The 10727-nt window shown below is 44.1% G+C and overlaps 1 protein-coding gene across 1 annotated transcript; it reads right to left on the reverse strand.

Moving 5' to 3' along the window:
* Positions 1–1123: 1123 nt before the first annotated feature.
* Positions 1124–9094, reverse strand: LOC115166759 (histidine decarboxylase-like). The gene is made up of 9 exons (XM_029720536.1): positions 9067–9094; positions 6637–6815; positions 5040–5153; positions 4596–4718; positions 4090–4233; positions 3719–3862; positions 2652–2726; positions 2137–2291; positions 1124–1268 (listed from the first exon to the last, which is right to left on the reverse strand). Exons 1-9 carry the CDS (start codon positions 9092–9094, stop codon positions 1157–1159), a joined length of 1074 nt encoding a protein of 357 aa, XP_029576396.1. The 3' UTR covers positions 1124–1156.
* Between the last annotated feature and the right edge of the window lie 1633 nt (positions 9095–10727).

Raw genomic sequence — 10727 nt, forward strand, 5'->3', positions numbered from 1 at the left:
CACAATACAACACAACTTTACAATACAATACAACACAACTTTACAATACAACACAACTTTACAATACAACACAACACAACTTTAGAATACAATACAACTTTACAACACAACACAACTGTACAATACAACACAACTTTACAACACAACTTTACAATACAATACAACTTTACAACACAACTTTACAATACAATACAACACAACTTTAGAATACAACACAACTTTACAACACAACACAACTTTACAATACAACACAACACAACTTTACAACACAATACAACACAACCCAACTTTACAATATAAGGATAGGCCACATACCTTGAGACAGAAGACCACCAAGCCAAGGTGTCTCTCAGCAGGCATGTCAAAGTTAGGGTCACATCTAACCAGGGACTCCAGTAGCTTAGCCATCTCTACACCCTGAAAACACAAACAGAGGTCAGTCACTGTAATGCAGCATCTCAAATTACAGAGGGAGAAAGAAACCGACAGACAGACAGACAGACAGACAGACAGACAGACAGACAGACAGACAGACAGACAGACAGACAGACAGACAGACAGACAGACAGACAGACAGACAGACAGACAGACAGACAGACATACATACATACATACACACATACATGTCTGATGTGTCCCTGAAGGTTCTTCAGACCGAAGGAGCGCATCACGAACCACAGCTTCAGAGAGCGGAACCGTCGACTCAGGGGGATCTGCCAATGCTGACAGACACAGTGGATCAGGATCAAGGTTAACATTCAAATCAACGTTAACATCTATAGATTAAGATCCAGATCAGTTTCCAGATCAAGATCAGTTTCAAGATTTGCATGCTTTCCCGACAGTGGTTAATGTTAGGATTTGGGTACAGCTGATCCTAGATCTGTGTTTAAAGGCAGAAGTTGGACCAACAATGTTGATGAGTTTATCACAGGAGTATACAAAAGGTAGGTAGTGTGTACCATGAAGTAAATGTTAAAAATAAAGTCTTCAAATTGGTAGGTAGGTATAGAGCGTGGTTTAGTTGGTAGAGTTTGCAATGCCAGGGTTGTGGGTTTGATTCCCACGGGGGACCAGTACGAAGAAAGTAGGAAAATGTATGCACTCACTACTGCAAGTCGCTCTGGATAAGCGCGTCTGCTAAATGACTAAAATGTCAAATGTAGGTAGTTTGTACCATGAAGTCGGTGGCTTGGTCTGAGTTTTCGTGTCTGAGGTAGACAGGGTCAACACTGAAGGTTTGTTGGAGCTTGTACTTGTCCTTCACCCTGTTAGGACCAGCGTAGAAAACATGTTACTATATCTCTTTCCCCAGATTAGTAATACTGTACATGAAGCCTGAAGGGCATTCCAGACAGGATGCCATGGGGCTGAGCGGAGTTAGCCAAAATAGAGCAGAGTATTTACTCTGCCTTGGCTGAGTGGCTTTCACGTGCACGAGCAACGGCAATCGCTCTACCTGGATAAAATTCTGCCTCCCGCCTAGCTCCAATAAATGATGAATGGGCAACTCTGCCACCGCTTCGTGTCTGGAAAGCCCTTGAGGGTCGTCATAACTCCTCTCTACCACCCTCTCTCTTTTTAAAACATTTTACTGCAGTGGGCTAAATCGGGGTCACAGTGTTTCTTGGTAGTCTTAAACAAATCTACTTTGAAACAAAAGTTTACACCTCACACACATGGTTATGGGCTTTACAAACAGAAGACCACGTCAGATATAGAGATGAAATGTATTACATTTTGAGTTTACATCCCAATATTAAACTTTATATACAGTACAGAAGACTGAACTATAACAAAACCATTTGACATAGAAACACTAGATTTCCGGCTGTCTTTCTGAAATGTTAATTAATTATTATTAATATTCCACCCATGAGGCCACTAGAGGGCGATTTGGTCATTAGACTGCAGGACAGGATGAAAACCAGGTCTTCCTCCCTCTCTCTCTCTCCCTCTCTCTTCCTTTCTCCCATTCCTCTCTTTCTCCCATTCCTCTCTCCCTCCCCTTTCTCTCTCCCTCCCTCTCTCCCTCCCCTTTCTCTCTCTCTCCCTCCCTCTCTCCCTCCCCTTCCTCCCTCCCTCTCTCCCTCCCCTTCCTCCCTCCCTCCCTCCCTCCCCTCCCCTCTCTCTCACCAGAAGGCGGTGCAGTCGAAGTGGACCATCATCCATTTGGAGGGGTTGAATGCGAAGGAGTCAGCGTACTCTATACCCCCCAGAGGTCCTCTCAGCTCAGGGCAGAGGAACGCTGAGCCGGCGTACGCTGCATCCACATGCAGCCACAGACCTTCCTCTGCACCTAGGCCAGGCAGGGGGAGGAATACGAACACGTTTTGCAGAGAATCTGGGGGGTGGTGGGAGTCCGAGTGGAACTTGAACCTGCAACCCTTATCTGTAAGTATAAAGTAGCCTTGCGGGAACCTTGGCTTGTGCGAGCAGGAACGGCTCATAGGAGCAGAGCAACGTCTCAGAGTGCTGATCTAGCATCAGGCCCCCCCCCGTCCATTCATGATCAGCGCTGTTACTCTGAGACGCTTTATGACTACGGACCCAGGACGCTGAGATTTTTCTAAGTCATATGTCATACATGTTATGTGTGGTACGTGTTGTATGTCATACGGGTGTGTATAATAATTAGAGGTAGGAGATACAGACGTACACACTGGTCCCAGCTCTGACAGGTTGTCGAAGGCACACACCCCCGTGGTCCCCAGAGTGGCACACAGCTGAAACAAACAAACAAACATGATCATTGGTTTGCTTACAACCTATATACCCTACTATGACCTACCACCCCCTAATATACCCTACCATGACCTACCATCCCCTAATATACCCTACCATGACCTACCATCCCCTAATATACCCTACCATGACCTACCACCCCTAATATACCCTACCATGACCTACCACCCCCTAATATACCCTACTATGACCTACCACCCCCTAATATACCCTACCATGACCTACCACCCCCTAATATACCCTACCATGACCTACCACCCCCTAATTTACCCTACTATGACCTACCACCCCCTAATATACCCTACCATGACATACCACCCCCTAATGTACCCTACTATGACCTACCACCCCCTAATATACCCTACCATGACCTACCACCCCCTAATTTACCCTACCATGATCTACCGCCCCCTAATATATACTACCATGACCTACCATCCCCTAATATACCCTACCATGACCTACCATCCCCTAATATACCCTACCATGACCTACCACCCCCTAATATACCCTACCATAACCTACCACCCCTAATATACCCTACTATGACCTACCACCCCCTAATATACTCTACCATGACATACCACCCCCTAATGTACCCTACTATGACCTACCACCCCCTAATATACCCTACCATGACCTACCACCCCCTAATTTACCCTACCATGATCTACCGCCCCCTAATATATACTACCATGACCTACCATCCCCTAATATACCCTACCATGACCTACCATCCCCTAATATACCCTACCATGACCTACCACCCCCTAATATACCCTACCATAACCTACCACCCCTAATATACCCTACCATGACCTACCATCCCCTAATATACCCTACCATGACCTACCATCCCCTAATATACCCTACCATGACCTACCACCCCCTAATTTACCCTACTATGACCTACCACCCCCTAATATACCCTACCATGACCTACCACCCCCTAATATACCCTACCATGACCTACCATGACAGGTACCAGTCCTCTCCTCCTGTCCTCCTGGATGGCCTCTTTCAGAGTGTCTCCTCTCAGGGAGAAGTGGTCGTCTGGAGGGAGGAACCTGATCTTCACCAGGGAGATCAGACCTGCCTTCTCCACTGAGGAGTGAGCCTGATAGAGGCAGAGAGCAGACGGAGAGATGGACAGACAGACGGACAGACAGACAGACAGACAGATGGACGGACAGACAGATGGACGGACAGACAGACAGACAATCTCTCGTTATGCAGAACTCACTATTTGTGTGTGTGTGTGTGTGCGCGTGTGTGTGTGCTTTCGTGCATGCGTGCATGTTTGCAAACGTGTGTGTGTGGGTCCCTAACCCATCCCATCATGACCTGGTCTGATGCGTAGGCCACCAGTCTGGAGTTGACCACTGAGTCGTCCAGGTCTCTGTCTGCTGGATCTGTCCTCTTCTGCTGCTGGATCCTGGCCTTCCTGGCAGCCAGCAGAGCTACCAGACTACTCTCACTCACTGTGCTCTGAGAGGAGGGAGAGAGGGAGGGAGGGAGGGAGGGAGGGAGGGAGGGAAGCACTACGTTTATGTAAACTGAAACACCTGAGGGCTCTTATTTACTGCTCTCTGAGAGGAGTGTAGAGAATGGTATTCCCTTTCACCACTAGGTGGTGCTGTGAGAGTACATGTCTCTCTCCAGTAGACAGGCAGGTACATGTCTACCTGCCTATTCCTCCCTCGGTGCTGTCTAGTTGGTACTGTAAAGGTGAGTATGGTCAGGTGTATCCAGGTGTATCTATCCTAACTGAAGTATTCCTCCCTCGGTGCTGTCTAGTTGGTACTGTAAAGGTGAGTATGGTCAGGTGTATCCAGGTGTATCTATCCTACCTGAAGTATTCCTCCTCCGGTGCTGTCTGGGTGGTGATGGAGGAAGAAGGTGGGGAGACCAAGGGCTTTACACAACCAGTCCATCACGTTCATCTCCAGCTCTGTACACGCCGGGCTGGAGGCCTGGACCCAACACAACATCATGTTATTCTATCATAAATAATTCATAAATAAATAAATATCACACTACTATAGGATTTCCTGCAGGAGTTTTCTGTAACAGATGATTGTATCCAAAGTTACTTCTAGTTAACCCATGGCTCATGTGGAGAAAAAAAACTCACAAACTTGATGTCACAGTTAATGTGCTGCCAGGAAATATCTTTAAAAAAAACCATGATATTCGAGTCTTTAAACCAAAACTTTAGTTGGATAATTAAGTGAGTTAATTTTGTGTAGTTCCACACAAAGAGTAAATAAAGTTGGATGTGATAAGATGGTTACCCAGGTGAATCCGATGTTGTTGATGGCATCAGCCAGCATGTCTCCTAACATGGAGGGCCAGGAGGTCAGGGCTGGGTAGTACGCATGCATGTAGGGGCTCTGCCAGTGGACCACCTGACCAACACACACACACAAACACACACGCAGGCACAAACACACTCCATCATTAGTGCCAGAAACATACTTTGGGGGACAGAATATCCTTACAACAAGTTACAGTGAACATTTCATGTTTGAATCACAATGGTCCTGGTAACGTCTCATAGTCACTCGGCAATTGAGGTCCTTGTTATAAACTCAGCAAAAAAAGAAACGTCCTCTCACTGTCAACTGTGTTTATTTTCAGCAAACTTAACATGTGTAAATATTTGTATGAACATAACAAGATTCAACAACTGAGACATAAACTGAACAAGTTCCACAGACATGTGACTAACAGAAATGGAATAATGTGCTCCTGAAAAATGGGGGGGTCAAAATCAAAAGTAACAGTCAGTATCTGGTGTGGCCACCAGCTGCATCTGGACTGCACCAGATTTGCCAGTTCCTGCTGTGAGATGTTACCCCACTCCCGGACATTTCTGGGGGGAATGGCCCTAGCCCTCACCCTCCGATCCAACAGGTCCCAGACGTGCTCAATGGGATTGAGATCCGGGCTCTTCGCTGGCCATGGCAGAACACTGACATTCCTGTCTTGCAGGAAATCACGCACAGAACAAGCAGTATGGCTGGTTGCATTGTCATGCTGAAGGGTCATGTCAGGATGAGCCTGCAGGAAGGGTACCACATGAGGGAGGAGGATGTCTTCCCTGTAACGCACAGCGTTGCGATTGCCTGCAATGACAACAAGCTCAGTCCGATGATGCTGTGACACACCGCCGCAGACCATGACGGACCCTCCACCTCCAAAGGCGACGTTGTTGCCGGTGATGTCTGGTGAGGACCTGCCATACAACAGGCCTACAAGCCCTCAGTCCAGCCTCTCTCAGCCTATTGCGGACAGTCTGAGCACTGATGGAGGGATTGTGCGTTCCTGGTGTAACTCGGGCAGTTGTTGTTGCCATCCTGTACCTGTCCCGCAGGTGTGATGTTCGGATGTGCCGATCATGTGCAGGTGTTGTTACATGTGGTCTGCCACTGCGAGGACGATCAGCTGTCCGTCCTGTCTCCCTGTTAGCGCTGTCTTAGGCGTCTCACAGTACGGACATTGCAATTTATTGCCCTGGCCACATCTGCAATCCTCATGCCTCCTTGCAGCATGCCTAAGGCACGTTCACGCAGATGAGCAGGGACCCTGGGCATATTTCTTTTGGTGTTTTTCAGTCAGTAGAAAGGCCTCTTTAGTGTCCTAAGTTTTCATAACTGTGACCTTAATTGCCTACGGTCTGTAAGCTGTTAGTGTCTTAATGACTGTTCATGTTCATGTTCATGAATTGTTTTTGGTTCATTGAACAAGCATGGGAAACAGTGTTTAAACCCTTTACAATGAAGATCTGTGAAGTTATTTGGATTTTTACGAATTCTCTTTGAAAGACAGGGTCCTGAAAAAGGGATGTTTCTTTTTTTGCTGAGTATATAATGTGTGAACATAACGTACCCCAGGCATGATGACCTTCTCTATGTCCCTGAAGATACAGTCCCAGTCCTCCGGGTCAGTGGGGGCGCTGTCTGGCAGCAGCTCTCTCATATAGCCAGGCTTCACCTCTGGGCCTGGGGTCACCTTCCTCTCTCTGATGGTGGTCAGGTACCTAGTGATGTAATCCACCATCTCTTTACCTGGACGACGGACAACACACAACAGTCAAATTACACAATATTAGATAGCATATTATATTATATAGGATATCAATCACAAACAATGTTCAACCACTCTTTGAGATCTATAGAAATAGATGTTTTGGTCTTCTTCAGGGTATAACAAAACAACAGACAGATTACACAATATTAGATAGCATATTATACTGAGCAAAAATATAAACGCAACATGCAAATAATTTCAGCGATTTTACAGTTCATATAAGGACTTTTTTTTTAAAGGAAATCAGTTCATTTAAATAAATTCATTAGGCCCTAATCTATGGATTTCACATGACAGGGGTGCAGCCACGGGTGGACCAGGGAGATATCGGCCCTCCCATTTGGGAGCCAGGTCCATCTACTGGGAAACCAGGCCCAGCCAATCAGAATATTTTTTTCCCCACAAAAGAGCTTTATTACAGTTTTATCAGCTGTTCGGGTGGCTGGTCCCAGACGATCCTGCAGGTGAAGAAGCCGGATGTGGAGGTCCTGGGCTGGCGTGGTTAACGAGGCCGATTGGACGTACTGCCAAATTCTCTAAAACGACGTTGGAGGTGGCTTATGGTAGAGAAATGAACATTCAATTCTCTGGCAACCGCTCTGGTGTACATTCCTGTAGTCTGCATGCCATTTGCACGCTCCCTCAAAACCTGACACATCTGTGGCATTGCGTTGTACAGTATGACAAAACTGCATATTTTAGAGTTGCCTTTTATTGTCCCCATCTACCTACCTACAATACCAACCATCTATCTATCTATCTACCTACAATACCAACCATCTATCTACCTACCTACAATACCAACCATCTATCTACCTACAATACCAACCATCTATCTACAATACCAACCATCTACCTGCCTACAATACCAACCATCTACCTACAACACCAACCATCTATCTACCTACAATACCAACCATCTACAATACCAACCATCTATCTATCTACAACACCAACCATCTATCTACCTACAATACCAACCATCTACCTACAATACCAACCATCTACCTGCCTACAATACCAACCATCTACCTACAACACCAACGATCTATCTGCCTACAACACCAACGATCTATCTGCCTACAATACCAACCATCTACCTACAATACCAACCATCTACCTACAATACCAACCATCTACAATACCTACCATCTACCTACCTACAATACCAACCATCTACCTACCTACCTACAATAACTACCTACAATACCTACCATCTACCTACCTACAATGCCAACCATCTACCTACCTACCTACAATAACTATCTACAATACCAACCATCTACAATACCAACCATCTACCTACCTACAACACCAACCATCTACCTGCCTGCAATACCAACCATCTACCTACAATACCAACCATATACCATACCTACCATCTACCTACCTACAATACAACCATCTACCTACATACCTACCTACAATAACTACCTACAATACCAACCATCTACAATACCAACCATCTACCTACAATACCTACCATCTATCTACCTACAACACCAACCATCTACCTACCTACAATACCAACCATCTACCTACCTACAATACCAATCATCTACCTGCCTACAATACCAACCATCTACCTACAATACCAACCATCTATCTACAATACCAACCATCTACCTACAATACCTACCTACAATACCTACCTACAATACCTACCTACAATAACTACCTAAAATACCTACCTACAATACCTACCTACAATACCTACCTACAATACCTACCTACAATACCTACCTACAATAACTATCTACAATAACTATCTACAATACCTACCTACAATACCAACCATCTACCTACAATACCTACCTACAATACCTACCTGCAATAACTACCTACAATACCTACCTACAATACCTACCTACAATACCTACCTACAATAACTACCTACAATACCTACCTACAATAACTACCTACAATACCTACCTACAATACCTACCTACAATACCTACCTACAATAACTACCTTCAATAACTACCTACAATACCTACCTACAATAACTACCTACAATAACTACCTACAATACCTACCTACAATAACTACCTAAAATACCTACCTACAATACCTACCTACATTAACTACCTACAATACCTACCTACAATACCTACCTACAATACCTACCTACAATAACTACCTACAATACCTACCTACAATAACTACCTACAATCTAAATACATGGTTTTAGCTTTACTCAGCACTATATAGAGAAGAAGCCTTTCTTACCTCTACGATTGTATTCCTCTGCCTGCATCCTTGTAACAATAGAGTTGTCAGCTGAGAGGTGTACAGTAGTGTGTTAGATCAGTGTTTCTCTCCGCTGGTGTGGTGTTGTAGGTTTAGTTAAGAGACAGAGGTACAGACATATATATACAGGGCCACCGATGACGTAGACTGACATAGAAACTAATGCTCGTCTCTCTACCTTCCCACCTACAGTTAAATAAACATCAAGGGCTGCATCTCATTTCACAATAGATGTCCTCTCTCCACGTGCCCTGGTGCGGTGCACTCCCGCTCTCCCCTTCATGGGTCTATCTGTCTGGGATGAATAGGTAAATGTGATGGTCACACACACACACACACACACACACACACACACACACACACACACACACAAAGCTGTGTTGAAAGTAAATTAAACTTTCCTTCACTCCTCATTTTCCCTCTATTAACTAAATAAACTAACATGATACACACAAATGGCACCCTTTACCCTATATAGCCCTATAGGCCAAAAGTAGTGGCCTATAGGTCAAAAGTAGTGCCCTGTAAAGGAGATAGGGCTCCATCTGGAACACAGCCAGGTCTAGGATGTCTTACTCAGTGAACCAGCAGCTGTTATCATATGCAGATGTTATCATATGCAGGATGTCCTGCAGTATCAAACTATCAAATGAAATCAAATTGTATTTGTCACATGTGCCGAATACAACAGGTGTAAACCTTACTGTGAAATGCTTACTTACAAGCCCTTAACCCACAATGCAGTTCAATAAATAGAGTTAAGAAAATATTTACTAAATAAACTAAAGTACATTTTTAAAATAAAAAGTAACAATAAAATGACATAACAATAACGAGGCTATATACAGGGGGTAGTACCCAGTCAATGTTCGGGGTACACGATAGTCGAGCTAATTTGTACATGTATTTAGGGGTAAAGTGACAATGCATAGATAAACAGCGAGTAGCAGCAGTGTAAAACCAAAGTCTGGGTGGCCATAGGATTACAGTTTTTTTCAATTGTTTAAGCACAATTTTGAAACCAGGGCCCGGTTTGTCAAAACACTACACACAATTAGCACAACCCTACACCAAAGTAGCACAACACTTCAGATCATTTGCAAAATGGAAAACTTTTGTCAAAACTGTACACGACTTCATAAGAACAATATTTTGTTACCATACGAAACACATTTCATATGACTTCAATCTTTTTGAACCAGTTACACACTGCTGTTGCTAACCTAAAACACTTTTAGCAAGTCTAATTGTCAGTGATTAGAGTGCTGTAAATGAAATACACAGAGAAAGTACAACTATACAAACACTACACAAGACCAATGCTGCAGACTGAGGAAAATATAATTTATTTTTCTCCATATACCCAAATCAGTCAACATGTCAACATGGAGAATCACAACAAAACACGTCCCAGTTTTCATGCTACTACAGTAGTGTGCATAACACTGTTAGCTCAGTAAACAAGACAAACGTAAAATACTGTATCCAGTACAGGTTACAATTACAGTTAATAACAACAACAAACATAAAAAATAATCTGAAAAAAAGGACAATATTATACAGAAAATACTACAGTAAACATACTATACATTATCTCTTCGCCTAGCTGGATCTGGCCAGAGAATTTCATCAACATCACA

Source organism: Salmo trutta, chromosome 29 (assembly GCF_901001165.1).
Source record: "Salmo trutta chromosome 29, fSalTru1.1, whole genome shotgun sequence".
Lineage (NCBI taxonomy): Eukaryota > Metazoa > Chordata > Actinopteri > Salmoniformes > Salmonidae > Salmo > Salmo trutta.